The 18,834-nt window shown below is 37.8% G+C and overlaps 1 protein-coding gene across 12 annotated transcripts in view; it reads right to left on the reverse strand.

The window, feature by feature from the left end:
• GPHN (gephyrin) overlaps positions 1–18,834 on the reverse strand; it is a 626,350-nt gene that overhangs the window by 50,075 nt on the left and 557,441 nt on the right. For all 12 annotated transcript variants that reach the window (XM_067732935.1, XM_067732912.1, XM_067732903.1 and 9 more), the window contains one exon: positions 17,185–17,306. In XM_067732935.1, coding sequence (XP_067589036.1) covers positions 17,185–17,306 — 122 coding nt within the window. The remainder of the gene's footprint in view (positions 1–17,184; positions 17,307–18,834) is intronic.

Consider the following 18,834-nt stretch of genomic DNA (forward strand, 5'->3'; position numbering starts at 1 on the left):
TTCCTGTTACTTCCTGGCATTTATTGAGTAGCTACTATGTGCTGGCAACGTTCTAAATGCTAAGGATAAAGCCATGAACAACTTGTTTCACATGCCTACCAGCAAGCAGTTGAGGATAGCAGTTGTTTTATTTATCATTTTACCCCTGGTATCAATATAGCTTTGCATACGGCAGACACTCAACAAATGGTCGTAAAGCTAATAAAATAAAAAATTTAAAAACACTCTCAAATAATTGTGGGTGTATGCCAAGATTTAGTTATAAAGGTCTTCATCAATTACTCACAATTGAGAAAGATTAGGAACAATCTAATGTCTGACAACAAGCGATTGTATAAATCAGTCAAATTATACTTTTTACTAGAGAATAATATGTAGGCATTAAAATGACATAGCGGAGTACTATGTAATGATATGGACAGATGTTTATGGTATACTGAGTATAAAAATGGAGGGAAGGAAAATGGAAGGCAAAAATAAGTATAATTTCTTTGTTTTTTAATACACATTCACATACACATAAACTGTATACATGCACAGAATTAAAGAATAGAAGAAGAGTAATGTTGGGTAACAGGATGATGTGTTAATTTCCTTTGCTTTAAAAAAAATCTATATTTTCTAAATTTTCTTCAATGAATGTTTACTTGTTCTAAGATTAAAAAGTCACATTAGGGACTTCCCTCACAGTCCAGTGGTTGAGACTCCACGCTTCCACTCTAGTGGGTGCGGGTTTGATCCCTGGTCGGGGAACTAAGATCCCGCATGCCATGAGGCTAGGTCAAAAAAAAAAAAAAAAAAAAAGTTACATTAAAAATGTATAGCTGGGCAGGTGGCGTTCCCAAGATGGCACAGTAGAAGGATCCAGGACTCACCTCCTCTCAGGCACAAAAATTTTAGAATTATTTACAGAACAACTATCAATGAAAAAGACCAGAACCTACCAGAAAAGATACTATAACTAAAGACATAAAGAAGGAAGCACAACAAGATGGGTAGGAGGGGTGAAGTCATAGTATAGTCAAGACCCAAACCCCCAGGTGGGTGACATACAAATGGGAGAATAATTAAAATTGCAGAGGTGCTCCCTAAGAAGCAAGGGGTCTGAGTCCCACATCAAGCTCCCTAGCCTGGGGGTCCTGTACCAGGAAGACGAGCCCCCAAAACATTTGGCTCTGTTGGTCAGCGGGGCTTGCTTTCAGGAGTCCCAGAGGATTGTGGGAAATAGAGACTAAACTCTTAAAGGGCACACAAAATCTCACATGCTCTGGGACCCAGGGAAGAAGCAGTAATTTGAAAGGAGCCTGGGTCAGACCTACCTGCTGATCTTGGAGAGTCTCCTGGAGAGGCAGGAGACAACTGGAGATCACCCTGGGGAAACAGACATTGGCGACAGCCATTTTTGAGAGCTTGTTCTGCTACGTGGACACTGGTGCTGGCAAATGCCATTTTGGAATCCTCCCTCTAGCTTATTAGTCTCAATACCCAGCCGCACCTCTGCCCATCAAGCTTGTAGGCACTGGTACTGCGATGCCTTGGGTCAAGCAACTAACTGAGCCGGACACAGCTCCACTCACCAGCATACAGGCTGCCTTAAGATCCCCTGAGCCCACAGCCACCCCTGGACACGGCCCTGCCCAACTGAGGGCACAGGACCTGTCCCCACACACCACTGCATAGGCACTAGACCTGAGACCCCCAAGACTCTGCAGTCAGAGATACTGGGACACAGTTCCACCTAGTAGTGGGCAGGCACCAGCCTCAGAATCCCCTGGGTCCTGATCCCACCTACCAGTGTGCCTGTTTTAGCCTTGGGAGCAGTCTCACGCAATAGCAGGAACCTTGGACGAGAATGCTAGGCCTGGGACAACTGCAGCTCCACAGCCCACTGTGGCAGGACCCAGACCACCCACCAGCAGGCCACTACCTGCCCTGAGACTGGCTGGGCCCCTACACTGCCCAACAGCAAGCCAACACAAGCTTTGGGACATCCTGGACTCCATAGCCAGCTGTGTCAGGAATGCCCCAATGACCAGTGGTCTGACACCAGCTCTGGGACCACCGGGCCCTGCAGCCAAACCCTGCCAATGGGCCAGCACTAGCTCCAAGACTTGGCTTCACCCACTGGTAGGTGGGTACCAGCCCCAGGATGTCCTGGACTCCGACTTCACCCACCAGTGAGCCAGCAATAGCCCTGGACACCCTGGGATTCTGCAGCTAGCTGTCTTGTGGCCCAGCCCCACCAACCAGTAGCTGGCAGCTCTGTACAAGGCAGCGCCTGGTAACCAACAAAACTGGGGGCCAGTCACACCTACCAGATTGCCCAGAGTAGTCAGCCTGCTGAAACAGAAGGACCTACATAGCCCACATAGGGGACACCCCTATAGCACATAGCTCTGGTGACCAGAGGAGGGTGCACTGCTGGGATACATAGGAAGTCTTCTACAAAAGGCTACTTCTTCAAGATCAGAAAATGTAACCAACCTACCAGATACATAGAAATAAAAAACAGCAAGTTAGGCAAAATGAGGTGATAGAGAAACATGTTCCAAATGAAGGAACAAGATAAAACCCCAGAAGGAGAACTCAGTGACATGGAGATAGGCAATGCACCCCAGAAAGCGTTCAAGGTAATGATCGTAAAGATAATCAAAGAACTAGGGAGAAGAATGGATGAACAGAGTGAGAAGTTAGAATTTTTTGACAATGACTTAGAAAATATAAAGAAGAACCAGAGATGAAGAACATGATAACTGAAATGAAAAATACACTAGAAGGAATCAACAGTAGACTAGGTGATACAGAGGAACAGATCAGTGAGCTGGAAGACAGACTAGTGGAAGTCACTAAAGCTGAAGAAAAAAGAATTTAAAAAATGAGGACAATTTAAGAGACCTCTGGGATAACATCAAATGTATTAACATTTTCATTATAGGGGTCCCAGAGGAGAAGAGGAGAGAGAAAGTGGCAAAGAACATATTTGAAGACGTAACAGCTGAAAATTTCCCTAACCTGGGAAAGGACACAGACAACCAGGCCCAGGAAGCATGGAGAGTCCCAAACAGGATCAACCCAAAGAGGACCACACCAAGACACACTAGTAATTAAAATAGCAAAATTAAAGATAAAGAGAGAATATTAAAAGCAGCAAGGGAAAAGCAATGAATAACATACACAGGAACTCCCCTAAGGCTATCAGCTGACTTTTCAGCAGAAACTCTGCAGGCCAGAGGGAGTGGCACAATATATTTAAAGTGATGAAAGGGGAAAACCTACAACAAAGAATACTCTACCTGGCAGGACTCTCATTCAAATTTGATGAAGAGATCAAAAGTTTCACAGACAAGGAAAACATAAAGAGTTCAGCACCACCAAAGCAGCTTCACAATGAATGTTAAAGGGAATTCTCTAAGTGAAAAAGAAAAGGCCACAATTAGAAACATGAAAATTATGAAAGGAAGAAGATCATCATAAAGGCAAATATACAGTAAAAGTCAACCACATACAAAGCAAGTAAGGAGGTTAAAAGACGAAAGTAGCAAAATCATTTATATCCATGATAAGCAGTTAAGGGATTCACAAAACAAACAGACATAAAATATGATGTTAAAAATAGTAATTTTGAGGGAAGGTGAGTAAAAATGCAGGGTTGTTAAAATGTTTTTGAACTTACGAGATCAGTAACTTAAAATAATCACGTACACATATATATATGTAAATTGCTATATATATAAACCTCATGGTAACCACAAACCAAAAATCTATAATAGATACACACACAGAAAAAGGAAAGGAATCCAAACATAACAATAAAGATAGCCATCACACCACAAGGGAAGAGAACAAAAGAAGAATGGAACAAAAAAGAACTACAAAAACAACCCCCAAGCAAATAACAAAATGGCAATAAATACATACCTATCCATAATGACTTTAAGTGTAAATGGACCAAATGCTCCAATCAAAAGACACGGAATGGCTTAATGAATACAAAAACAAGACTTATATATATGTTGCCTACAAGAGACTTGTTTCAGATCTAAAGACACACACAGACTGAACATGAGGGGATGAAAAAAAGGTACTCCATGCAAATGGAAATCAAAAGAAAAGCTGGGGTAGCAATACTTATACCAGACAAAATAGATGTTGAAACGAAGATTGTACAAGAGAAAAAGAAGGATGTTACATAATGATCAAGGGATCAATACAGGAAGATATAGCAATTGTAAATATATATGCACCCAACATAGGAGCACCAAAATACATACAGCAAATATTAACAAACATAAAGGAAGAAACTTACAGTAACACAGTAACAGTAGGGGACATTAACAAACCACTCACATTAATGGAAATATCATCCAGATAGAAAATCAATAAGAAAACATTGGACTTAAATGATATATTAGATCAAATGGAGTTAATGGATATATAGAGAACATTTCATCCAAAAGTAGGAGAATACAAATTCTTTTCAAGTGCACATGGGACATTCTCCAGGACAGATGACATGCTAGGCCACAAAACAAGCCTCGGTAAACTTAAGAAAATTGAAATAATATCAAACATCTTTTCTGACCATAATACTATGAGACTAGAAATCAAATACAAGAAAAAATAAAACTGCAAAAGACACAAACACATGGAGGCTAAGCAATATGCTATTAAACAACCAATGGATTACTGAAAAAATGAAAGAAATAAAAATACCCGGAGACAAATGAAAACGAAAACACAATGATCCAAAATCTATGGAACTCAGTAAAAGCAATTCTAAGAGGGAAGTTTATAGCAATACAAGCTTACCCCAGGAAACAAGAAAAATCTAAGATAAACAACCTAATCTTACACCTGAAAGAAGTAGAAAAAGAACAAACAAAAACCTAAGTTAGTTGAAGGAAAGAAATCATAAACATCAGAGCAGAAATAAAAGATATAGAGACTGAAAAAACAATAGGAAAGATCAATGAAACTAAGAGCTGGTTCTTTGAAAAGATAAGCAAATTGGGTAAAACTTTAGCCAACTCATCAGGAAAAAAGAGAGAGGACCCAAATCAATAAAATCAGAAATGAAAAAGGCAAAGTTATGACCGATACCACAGAAATACAAAGGATCATAAGAGATTATAAAAACTACTATGTACCAATAAAATGGACAACCTGCAAGAAATGGACAAATTCCTAGAAATGTACAATCTCCCAAGACTGAACCAGGAAGAATTAGAAAACATGAACAGACCAATTGCCAGTAATGAAACTGAATTAGTAACCAAATAACTTCCAACAAACGAAAGTCCAGGACCGGATGGCTTCACAGGTGAATTCTACCAAACATTTAGAGAAAAATTAACATCTATCCTCCTCAAACTATTCCAAAAAATTGCAGAGGAAGGATGCCTCTAAACTCATTCTATGAGGTCAGCATCACCCCGATACCAATACAGACAAAGATATCACACACACAAAAAAATTACAGACCAATATCACTGATGAATGTAGATGCAAAAATCCTGGACAAAATATTAGCAAACCAAATCCAACAGTACATTAAAAGGATCACACACCATGATCAAGTGAGATTTATCCCAGGAATGCAAGGCTGGCTTGATATCTGCAAATCAATCAGTGCGATACACCACATTAGCAAATTGAAGAATAAAAACTATATGATCATCTCAACAGGTGCAGAAAAAGCTTTTGACAAAATTCCACATTTATGTATGATAAAAACTCTCAATAAAGTGGGTATAGAGGGTACATACCCCAACATAATAAGGCCATATATGATAAGCCCACAGCTAACATTATATTCAATGGTGAAAAGCTGAAAGCATTTCTTCTAAGATCAGGGACAAGACAAAGATGCGCACTCTCACCACTTTTCTTCACCATAGTATTGGAAGTTGTAGACACAGCAATCAGACAAGAAAAATAATAAAAGGAATCCGAATTGGAAGGGAAGAAGTAAAACTGTCACTGTTGCAGATGACATAATACTATACATTAGAACACCCTAAAGACGCCACTGGAAAACTACTAGAGCTCATCACTGAATTCAGTAAAGGTGCAGGATACAAAATTAATATACAGAAATCTGTTGCATTTCTATACACTACCAACAAAAGATCAGAAAAAGAAATTAAGGAAACAACCCCATTTATAATCACAATAAAAGGAATAAAATACCCAGGAATAAACCCACATAAGGAGGTAAAACATCTGTACTTAGAAAACTATAAGACCCTGATGAAAGAAATTGAAGACCACACAAACAGATGGAAAGATACACCGTGTTCATGGACTGGAAGAACTAAAACAACCACACAACACAAGGCAATCTACAGACTCAATGTAATCCTTAAAAAATACCAATGGCATTTTTCACAGAACTCGAACAAAAATTTTTAAAATTTGTATGCAAACACAAAAGACCTTGAATAGCCAAAGCAATCTTGAGAAAGAAAAACAGAGCTGGGGGAATCAGACTCCCTGACTTCAGCCTATACTACAAAGCTACAGTAATCAAAACAGTATGGTACTGGCACAAAAACAGAAATATAGATTAATGGAATATAATAGAAAGCCCAGAAATAAACCCATGCCCCTGTGGTAGTCAATTAATCTATGACAAAGAAGGCAAGAATGTACAGTGGAGAAAAGACAGTCTCTTCAATAAGTGGTGCTGGGAAACCTGGACAGCCATATGTAAAAGAATTAAAGTAGAACACTTTCTCATACTATATACAAAAATAAACTAAAAATGGATTAAAGACCTAAATGTCAGACCAGAAACCATAAAACTTCTAGAAGAAAACCCAGAACACTCTTTGACATAAATTGTAGCAATAATTTTTTGGAGCTGTCTCCTAAGGCAAAGGAAACAAAAGCAAAAATAAATAAATGGGACCTAATTAAACTCAAAAGTTTTTGCACAGCAAAGGAAACCATTGGCAAAATGAAAAAAGAACCTACGGAATGAGAAAAAATATTTGCAAATGATATGACCAATAAGGGATCAATATCCAAAATATATAAACAGCTCATACAACTCAATATTAAAAAAAACCCCAAACACCCTGATTAAAAGATGGGCATAAGAACTTAATAGACATTTTTCCAATGAAGATATATGATGGCCAAGAGGCAGAAGAAAAGATGCTCAACATCGCTAATCATCAGAGAAATGCAAATTGAAACCACAATGAGATATCATTTTGCACTTGTCACAATGGCTATCATCAAAAAGACCACAGGTAACAAATGTTGGCATGGATGTGGAGAAAAGGGAACCCTTGTACACTGTTGGTGGGAATGTAAATTGGTGCAGCCACTGTGGAAAACAGTACAGAGATGCCTCAAAAAAAATAAAAATAGAGCTACCATATGACCCAGCATTCCACTCCTGGGTATATATCCAAAGAAAATGAAAACATTAATTTGAAAAGATACATGCACTCCAATGTTCATAACAGCATTCTTTACAATGGCCAAGTTTGGAAGCAACCTAAATGTCCATCAACAGGTGAATGGATAAAGAAGATGTAGTGTATATAGACTATGGAATACTACTCAGCCATAAAGAAGAATGGAAGTTTGCCATTTGCAACAATATGGCTGGACCTGGAGGGTATTATGCTTAATAATATAAGTCAGACAGAGAGAGACAAATACTGAATGTTATTGCTTATATGTGGAATCTAAAAAATACAACAAACTAGTGAATATAACAAAACAGAAACAGACTCACAGATACAGAGAACAAACTAGTGTTTACCAGTGTGGAGAGGGAAAGGAGGAGGGACAAGATAGGGGTAGAGGATTAAGAGGTACAAACTACTATGTACAAAATAGACAAGCTACAAGTATGTATTGTATAGCACAGGGAATATAGCCAACATTTTATAATAACTATCTATGGAATATAATCTATAAAATTTTTGAATCACTATGTTGTACACCTAAAACTTGTATAATATTGTAAATCAACTATGCTTCAATAAAAAAGAATAGTAAATAAACAAGAAAATAAATAAAAAAGAAGAAAAAAGAAAACGTATACCTAGAATATCTAGAACAATGGCCTAAGAAGTTCATAATAGAACTGGACCAGGAAGAGAAGGTGATCATGTTACACCCATTTTAAAATGTTTCACCGTCCTACTACTAATTATTGGGTTGGCCAAAAGGTTCGATCGTTTTTTTCTGTATGATGGCTCTAGCGGCACTTAGTTGCCTTTACCTTCATTCTAAACAATTTTGTTTGATTGTATGTGACAGCTGTCATATCAGTGTGCATTTAAAAAAAGACTTATCAAAATTTGTGAATTTTTGTGTAGTCTTTTTTTTTTTTTTTTTTTTTTTTGCGGTACGCGGGCCTCTCACCGCTGTGGCCTCTCCCGCTGCGGAGCACAGGCTCCGGACGCGCAGGCTCAGCGGCCATGGCTCACGGGCCCAGCCGCTCCGCGGCTCGTGGGATCCTCCCAGACTGGGGCACGAACCCGCGTCCCCTGCATCGGCAGGCGGACTCCCAACCACTGCACCACCAGGGAAGCCCTGTAGCCATTTTAATATTGAAGATGGAGGAGAAAAAGCAACATTTTCGGCATATTATGCTTTATTATTTCACGAAAGGTAAAAACGCAACTGAAACGCAAAAAAAGATTTGTGCAGTACTGTGACTGATCCAACATGTCAAAAGTGGTTTGCGAAGGTTCCTGCTGGAGATTTCTCGCTGGACGATGCTTCACGGTTGGGTAGATCAGTTGAAGTTGATAGTGATCAAATCGAGAATGGAGACATGAATTGAGAACAATCAACGTCATACCACATGGGAGATAGCTGACATACTCAAAATATCCAAATCAAGCGCTGAAAATCATTTGCACCAGCTTAGTTATGTTAATCGCTTTGATGTTTGGGTTCCATATAAAGTGAAGAAAACCTTCTTGACCATACTTCTGCATGCGATTCTCTACTTAAACGTAATGAAAACGGTCTGTTTTTAAAACAAATTGTGACAGGCGATGAAAAGCGGATACTGTACGACAATGTGGAATGGAAGAGACCGTGGGGCAAGCGAAATGAACCACCACCAACCACACCAGAAGCCGGTCTTCACCCAAAGAAGATGATGCTTTATATATGGTGGGACTGGAAGGGAGTCCTCTATTATGAGCTCCTTCTGGAAAACCAAATGATTAATTCCAACAAGTACTGCTCCCAGTTAGACCAACTGGAAGCAGCACTCAACGAAAAGCGTCTGAAATTAGTCAACAGAAAATGCATAATCTTCCATCAGTATAACTCAAGATCGCATGCTTCTTTGATGACCAGGATAAAACTGTTAGAGCTTGGCTGGGAAGTTCTGATTCATCCGCTGTATTTACCAGACATTGCACCTTTGGATTTCCATTTATTCAAAAATTCTCTTAATGGAAAAAATTTCAATTCCCTGGAAGACTGTAAAAGGCACCTGGAACAGTTCTTTGCTCAAAAGGGTAAGTTTTGGGAAGATGGAATTACAAAGTTGCCTGAAAAATGGCAAAGGTAGTCGAACAAAAGGGTGAATATGTTGCTTGATAAAGTTCTTGGTGAAAATGAAAAATGTGTCTTTTATTTTTACTTAAAAACTGAAGGCACTTTTTTGCCAACCCAATACAACTCCTTAAACAGCACTGAAAGACAGTATACAGTCAGTAGTAAGCTGACTGCTTCAGCAGAGTCTTTTTTCGCACAGGTAGTTCCTAACTCACAGATTATGTTCCCAGAGTCTATATGAGAAATTGGCTGTTTGGAACCTGGAACACATTCCTTTAAAAATAATATTACAGATGGTGGGCAAGACTCCAGGGTAGTTAAAAACAAATCTTCATTTAGCTCATAATGTTACTAATATGTTGCTGAATTATGCTTTAGTATTAACCTGAATTTTGGAAACAAGGTGGAAGACTGAAGAAAGAATGTTGAAATGGAAAGCATTTGTTTAAGTTATCTTCCTATCTACCTTTCTAGAGTCCTTTCCTGCTGTCAAAGGTACTTCTTGCCATGCCTACAGTATCTTGCTATGCTAAGGTTCTGATGTGGTCCTGTTCAGGATTTGCCCTGTGAGTCAAAGAACTCTAAGTTCTAAGTGATTAGTTCCTGTTTATTTAGGACAGCAGATTTACCCAGATGTTGCATGTCTGATTTGAACTATTAAATATTAATATGTGAACAACTCACTCTCAGGTAGAATACTTTTAAACACAAATGCACCTCTAAATATTAGATTATCAAGAAGTACAGCAAAGTGAACAGAACAAACACATTTAGCCAATGTGGAGGATATTTGGGCTTAATAAAACACCTCTCCTAAACGGACTGGGTCTTGAGAGTCAGGGAATAAGGAGATTAATTGTTCTTTTAAAGTTTCTTGCTGTTCATGGCTTTTCCCCTTTCACTTCTCAAAAAGCTTCCCTTCTCTTAAAAGTACTGACAGAGGAGCTTAGATGGTGAGTAGGGGAAAGGTTAGAATAGGGTAGCCACTTGTGAATCTCAGTCATTTATAAATTGAATTAATGTAGATCTGAATACCAAATTACCATTATTTACATTGCATGCACGCTCTCTTCTCCTCTTTCCCATTCTCCTCTCTCCACTCCTTCCCACCCCCTGGAAGATACTATGAACTTGTTATAACAAATTACCCAGAGGTAATAAATGCTGCAAAAGTGGCTCTAGTAGTTGTGGGAGGAAAGATAAAATAAGAAATTATAAAAGGAAGGGGATTTTCTCTTTATGGAAGGGAGAGGTGTCTATTTTACAGTGAATAAGAAGCTTTATTTAGGGGTCCAGAAAGTAAACTTGAGCTACTGTAATAAATCCTCTTGCCTTTTTCTCCCACTTCTATATCACCTAAAGATCTAGAATTTTGCAACTCAAGTCCTTATAATTCATTCATACCTACAGTCAATATTTAATTCAAAATTTAAACTAAATCTTCCTCTCTGGCTTTTGAAATATTGATAGTTACTATTTACTTAGGGGTTTTATCTATTAAAATGGATATAGAATATTTAGTTTATTAACCTTAATATTAATAAATTGTGGGTGCTAAGCCCAGTTAAGAGGGCAGCATGGTACAGCAAAAGGAGAAAGACCCTGGAGTTTGACAGGCCTAGGTTGGACTCCTCATTCTGTCTTTTACTAGTTGTATGACTCTGAACAGCTTATTTAATTTTTTTTAGCTTCATATTATTATCTACAAAATGAGGATAAAAGACACTTATCTGGATTGGTTGTTTCATGAGGCCTAAATAAGATAAGTAAGTGAAAGAATGTAGTATAGTACTATATATATAGTAGGTAGTAAGTAAAGATTAGTATCTCTTTCCAGGAAAAGACTGGCATGTTTGGAGTGAGGAGGCTGGAGAAAATGGTTGTGGATTGGGTGGGGAGGAAAGACAGGAGTGAAATAGAATTGAAAACTTTTTTGTAGTTCTTACTAATAACTATCTTACTCATTTCTGTAGTACCAAAGACTGAGACAACATCTGATATAGCATAACACTTCATAAAAGTTTGTTGGATTATTAGAGTATACTTACCCACATATAATAAAACCCCAATTCTGCCACAAGTATATAATTGGCACCTTGGAAAGATCATATTTGTAGCAGAATAGAGGGTGAGTTAGAGGAAAACAAGGCTTGACGCAGGGAGACCAGTTAAGAGGATAGCCTCATGTGCCTAGACAAAAAGTAAACGGAGCCCCAAACTAAGCCAGGATGGTAGAAATGAAGAGATAGGAATGTACAGAAGTACTGATGAGGGAAACTGTATGGGATTTAAATATAGGGCTGAGTGAGAGACGGAAGCTTTCCATTCAGGTTTCTTATGGCTCGGGTGACTGGGTGGCTGGTGGGCACAGTCACTGAGCTAGAAGAACTCAAAGAAATGCAGTAAGATGGAAGTGGGAGGTGCAGTGAGAAAGGAAAGGAAGGAAAATGAATTTATTTATTTTTATTTTTTATTTTATTTTTCGGTACGCAGGCCTCTCACTATTGTGGCCTCTCCCGTTGCAGAGCACAGGCTCCGGACGCGCAGGCTCAGCAGCCATGGCTCACGTGCCCAGCCGCTCCGCGGCGTGTGGGATCTTCTTGGACCGGGGCACGAACCCGTGTCCCCTGTATCGGCAGGCAGACTCTCAACCACTGTGCCACCAGGGAAGCCCAATGAATTTAATTTTACATGTTGAATTTGCTCTGCCTATTGAACTTAAAGAAAATATACCTAGTAAGCAGGTGGATCTAGGCATGGAGCTCAAGACAGAGATAAGATCTGGGAGTCAATAGCATACAGAATTCGAAGGAAAAAAGGTCAAGGGTGAGCCATGGTGACACTTCCATTTGGGAATGAGCATAGGAAGAGAAGCTGCCAAAACAAGAAAGAATAAACTACAAATGGAGAATGAAGAAGTTGAAATGGTGTACTGCTGGAGAGGAATGTAAAATTGTGGTAGAGAGACCTAATAGCTGGGTTATGCAGGCATTTTATTTGTGTTTACAGACACATACCATTTTGATGAGGCTTTGCAATCCAGATGAAGATGAATCAACACTGACACCCTTCTGTTCTATGTAATAGCCTTCAAAATGTCTTTCGATTTAATCTCTTTTTTAAAAATTCTACTTCCAAATTTGAGCATAAGCTCTGGAACTTTCTAAAACATCTTTATTACTAGGCTGTAGTTTATAGTGCATTTACAGTACATGTAATTTTAAGGACAAGATCTATATCTATTTCAGTTTTGAATCTTCAAGAGCCTTTGGTTAAAAGTTCATAGTAGAATCATGATTAAGTTTACCACACCCTTGTTACTTCCTGTGATCCATGAACCAGTGGCTTGGTATTCTTGGGAACTTGTTAGAAATGCAAAATCTTGGCCCACTCCAGATTTGCTGAATCACAATCAGCATGTTTAATAGGATCTCCAGGTGATTCAAATAGGTACACAATTAATACTTCCTGACTAACTGAACAATGAATAAACAAACTGTATTGTTGTTCTTATTTCTAGTAGGCCTCCAACTTTAGCTCATGTGATACAACTTGGGCAAATTATCTTTCCAAAATATGGTTTACTATGTTAATTCTGCTTTTTAAAAAAGCTGCAAATTTAACCAAATTGGGTAGTGCTGCCTGGATTACAAAACCTTTCAAAATCTGGCTTCAAATTTCTACCAAATTTACACATATTATCCTTTTACCTGAACCTCCTACTCTAAACAGTCTGGCCTGACCTGAGTAAACTATTCTTTCTACTTCTCTATTTTTGTTCATTCCGTTTCCTACTTGGTTAACATACTCTCTTTTTCTAAATACACAAATCCTATTTATCCTTCCTGTTCTAGCTAAAATGAAATATCTTCATAATGATATTATCTTCTCTTCATAATGAGAATTGTGGATTGTTACTTTCAAGAAACTTAGATTCCATTTCCACCTCTGCCACTAACTTGTATATTGCTGGGCAAGTTCAATGAACATCTCTGGGTTTAAAAGCTAGTCTTTTTCATACACAAGGCCAATAGGCACATGAAAAGATGCTCAACACTGCTAATCATTGATAAATGCAAATCAAACCCACAATGAGATATCACTTCACACTTGCCACAATGGCTTTTATCAAAAAGACCACAAGTAACAAATGTTGGTGAGAATGTGGAGAAAAGGGAACCCTTCTATGCTGTTGGTGGGAATGTGAATTGGTACAGCCACTGTGGAAAACAGTATGGAGGCTTCTCAAAAAACTAAAAACTGAACTACCATATGACCCAGCCACTCCATTCCTGGGTATATATCCCAAAACACTAATTTGAAAAGATACATGTACCCCAGTGTTCACAGCAGCATTATTTATAACAGCCAAGATATGGAAGTAACCTAAAAGTCCATCAACAGATGAATGAATAAAGAAGATGTGGTATATACAATGGAATACTACTCAGCCATGAAAAAGAAAAAAACTTTTGCCATTTGCAACAACATGAATGGACCTGGAGTGTATCATGCTTAGTGAAATAAGTCAGATAGAGAAAGACAAATACTGTATGGTATCACTTATATGTGGAATCTAAAAAATAAAACAAACTAGTGAGTATAACAAAACAGAAACAGACCCACATATATCGAAAAAAAACCTAGTGTTTACCGGTGGGGAGAGGGAAGAGAAGAGGGATTAAGGAGTAGAGGATTAAGAGGTACAAACTACTATGTATAAAATAAATAAGCTACAAGGATGTATTGTATAGCACAGGAATACAGCCAATATTTTATAACTTTAAATGATGTATAATCTATAAAAATTCTGAATCACTATGTTGTACACCTGAAACTAATATAACATTGTAAATTATACCTCAATAGAATTTTTTTTACATTGTAAAAAATTTGTCTTTTTAGAGAAAAACGCTAGGAACCACAATGGTATTGTGTTCCACACAATGAGAGAAAATATGTCTAAGGAATGTGTTTTAATATTCACATAATAGTTAAAAATGAATGTTTTAAAAATGTAGTTAATGCTCACGTATTTGAAGCACCCCTCCCATAAGCTCCACTGTACCCTCTTTTTAAATGAAATGTACAAGAAACAAAGGCAAAATTCATCCAGGTCAATCCAAATAAGTTATAGAGTCTTACCCTTCAATTTTAACATTTATTGTTAAAGTCATGGTAGGTGATAAGAATAAGAGCTAAGAAGTAGAATCATACAGAATTTAAACCCAGACTGAAACCTTTTAAAAATAACAAGAATAGCACTCTTACTCCCTACTCTTATCTGGCATAGCTGAGTAAGGGTTCTGTGCTTGCTGACATTCTTGAGCTATTTCTCTCCCTGCTTTAAACATAGGGTAGTTTCTCCCGTGACCCTGCTTGTTTCCCTGGAGAGCTTCACATAGAGGCTTCTGTATAACAACATTAGCTTTCACTAGCAAACGGCTATATAGGAAAGAGAAGGATGAAGAGGGAGACAACCTTCACAGAATATCAACAGGCTGCAGATTAAATGTGCGTTGTTTCCTTTGCTAAATTCCCAGCACAGATTTCCATCTGAACAGTTATAAATTCTTTCCTCCCACATTCCACCTCTGCATTTTAAACCATTTACTCTGGGCCTCTTCAATACAGCACTCTAAGGCTGAGAAAGTTTAGATTTGCATCAATTGTATTTAAAAAAAAATTGTTCTCAGTTTTATGTAAGGTATTAAATCCAAGAAAAGAATATACTAAAGATGTACATATTCTCAAAATTGCCTATATCTTGCTTATAAGTTTTGTTGTTCTTTATATGCTGTTGTTTCAAGGGACATTTTGAAGTTACATGTAATAGCAACATTAATTATTAGGAAATGTCTACAACGAATCAACAGCTGGTCCTAGAAAATCAAATATTAGCATATCAACATAGGAACCTTTCAATGGTGTTTTGGCCTTTGTAGTAAGGTAATGGCAGCATATATAGTATATATCAAGTTAGCTTTTTATTTTAATGCAAAAGTACAACATTAGGAGGAGAGAATGAACAGAATTATAGTCAAGACAGCATAAGGTAAAAATGATACACACAAACAAAAAGCACCTTTTACCTTATAATAGTTCTTAGAGCTCATTAATGCACTTGGAGGCAGGGCCAAAGTCAGCAGTGGCTGGGAAACAAATTCTAAATCTGGTGCGTTTGTTCCCTAGAGTTTCAGGTCTGTTCTGTGCTGTTGGAACTCTTGGATTCATCCTACCTCCTCTCAGAAATTACTTTTTGCCTTCTTTAAAGGTGTATCTGCATCAGGATAATTTTTAGATGCTTGGAAGTTTATATATATGAAAGGATGGGTTACCAGTCAGGTCCAAATTCAACCCTCCCTGCTTTTTTTCACTGGGTTCTTTCTATCCCTTCCCAGGGCTACGGAGACTGGGTCAGGGTGATACTAGGTAACCTGCAGCACTGGCTTCACCAGCATGGGTTCTAAGTTGGCTGGTTACTTACCTATGGACTTCTCTAGAACTAAACTTTCAGGTAAATACAAATGGTGAATTAAAAAAATAAAATGATGTTTGAAAATATGTGTCACAGACTCTACTCCAGTGTCCACAGAGAAAGAAAAAAATCAGGAGGAAAGAAGAGAAGTTTAAAAGGTGAGATTAACATTATAACTACTGCCTTTCAGGTTACTAGCAAGACGCTGTGCTCCAGGTTTGGACTACATTGTGTCCAGTTTGAGCCTAAACTGGGGTTTATAGGAGTCCCAGCATACCTTGTGAAATGGTAGGACAGAGCCTTTTCAAGAGTATATTTGAGCCCTGGGAAAGCACTCATCTTAAGGGAAGGAGGATCCAGGCATAATGAGCTTTGCTCAGTGACAAGGTGTGATAAGACAGAAAGGGGCAATTATGGGTGACAGATACATCAGGGCATCCATCACTCAGATATGTCTCCTAGCTTTGTCTCCAGCAGGCTGTTGTTTGAGTGTTACTAAGAGCAGGCACACCTCTGGTGAACTGGAAATAGTGCCTGGTGAAAGATGGCTGAACAGCAGTGTTGCATGGAAGTGCGATGCTCAGAAAGAGCAGACTTGTTTTTGATTGCATGTGCAGCTGGAGCTGGAGACGTAGTTGGAAATTTATAGAAATACTTGGAGAATTTAGCAGAGGGCTGAGTTAATTTAGTAAATGGGGTAATATGCTCTCAGAGATGGGCAATTATAGTCAATGTGCCTCCCTTTGTATTTACAAGTGGGTGAAGCCTGGAGAAACTCAGGTTTTATAAGAATACAAAAATCAATATAAAAGTCCTAGAAAATAATTGTACTTAAACTTCAAAGAATCAGTTAGTACTAATTTTGACATTTCCTTCTTACTCTTCTCACCCATGTCTTCCCTATCTTTCTTGACATAAGTAAAAGTATGAATAGGAATAACACCCAAAGCAGAGCAACGTATTTCTCCTATTGTAAAAGGCATTCCAGGAAAATGTCTATCGCTAAAGGACATAGACATCTCCATAATTCTTTGACTTCTGAAGAATGAAATAAGTGAAAATTATGGTATTAAATTTCTTTCTCTTTAGCAACAATCCCGCCTAGTTAGTACTCCCAAAATTCATATTTGTACAATAACAACTTCAAAATAAAATCCAATACTTACTTGTCTCCCACAATTCCCAAGTTGATTGTGGGGTAACCATGTTCCTGAATTGTTGCTAAGAGGGTTGAACGATTGCTGTCTCGAATCTTTCCTGGTAAGAGGTCATCTTCAGGATTTAGCAGCTACAAAGCCAAAAAAAAAAAAAAAACCACTACAAATTATTTTCTTAGGATAATATTGCCTATTGTTAATGGGGAAAAAATAGATCTAGTAAACAGAGTTTAGCACATCTAGCACCTATAACAGTATCTGGCCCATAGAAGATATATGCTTAAAGGATCTTTGATAAATAATGAAAGCATAGGAGGATCAGAAAACAGTCCTCCAGAATTAAAAAACATGCAGAAATTTAAGTGGTGACTAAACAGTAGGCCAAATTCACAACAGCTTTGGCTACAATTTGACAGAATAGTGCTCTGGAGATAGCTGCCTTTCTACTGGTTGGTTGTTAAAAAAAAAAAACAACTTTCTTTTTTCCTCCCACTATTATTTTCTAATCTGTCCTTCACTGAGAATATTTGAGGAAGAGACTGTGTGACATGATATTCTCAAGTCTGAAGAGAATGATCATTTATCTTTTCTTTCAAGCTTTTGATCTCTTTTGTGAAGTGGGATCAGTAGTAACGAAGAAGTTAAACTTATTTGAAGGAAAGGGAGCCAGATATCTTGCCTCTATTAGCAAACTTAAACAAGTAATACTTAACTGCACACACCCATGATTCCATGACTTTGAACTGAATCACCCTTTAGAGATTTAATATCTACTATTATATGTCAATGAAGAAAATTATAAGAAGCTTACTTTATGTTAGGATGTTCCAATGAAGCAGTGTAGCGTAGTAGCAAGCAAGAGTCTACCTTATTCAGATAAGGTTCAAATTCAAGTTGCCCAAACACATTATGCCATAATTTTCTCATTTATAATATATAGTAATAAAACTACCTTGAAAGGCAGTTGTTAGGACTGAGATAATGAACACTCAGTTAACATAGATAAATATACAATAAAAACAATTCTCTGTCCTTTCTTTATGATACATGATATTGAAAGAGCACCTAATTCCCCCCAATTGTTCTCATATTGTTACTCCTAGGTGCTAGTATGGATGGAATCAGTTTATAACGTGAACACAGATTTACATTTATTAGATTATAAAATACTTAAGAGTAGGAGGTCCCTAACACACACAGACACATACAACATGCAAGTTTAATTTACACAATTTTAAGATATACTTTGATTTCAGAAAATTACAAAATGAAAAAAAAGTACATCTTTGAAGTGAGAAAATCTGGAATATTATCTTAGAAGGTTGAAGGCAAGCCTGCACATTTCAGATGCTTAGGCTGTTAATATGGCCAATATCCAGGGTTTTGTATCTCAGTTCTGCCAAACAATGACCTAAAGCCCCTTTAGTCTTCCTTCTGACTCATTAGTGATACCATGTGGCTGGACCTTTGGCTTTATGTTGGAAAAGTAGTAGCTTTGCAAACAACTGTCCCCTTAAAATATCTGCAGAAAAACTTTGATCATCTTATTCACTGTCACCTGGGAGACTTCCCTTCAAATACTGCACTAATCTAACTTAATCAGATCCCATGTGACACTGCAACCCACTTTCATCCTTTGTCACTGGGAGAGCTTGGAAA

Source organism: Pseudorca crassidens, chromosome 1 (genome assembly GCF_039906515.1).
Source record: "Pseudorca crassidens isolate mPseCra1 chromosome 1, mPseCra1.hap1, whole genome shotgun sequence".
Taxonomy (NCBI): Eukaryota; Metazoa; Chordata; class Mammalia; order Artiodactyla; family Delphinidae; genus Pseudorca; species Pseudorca crassidens.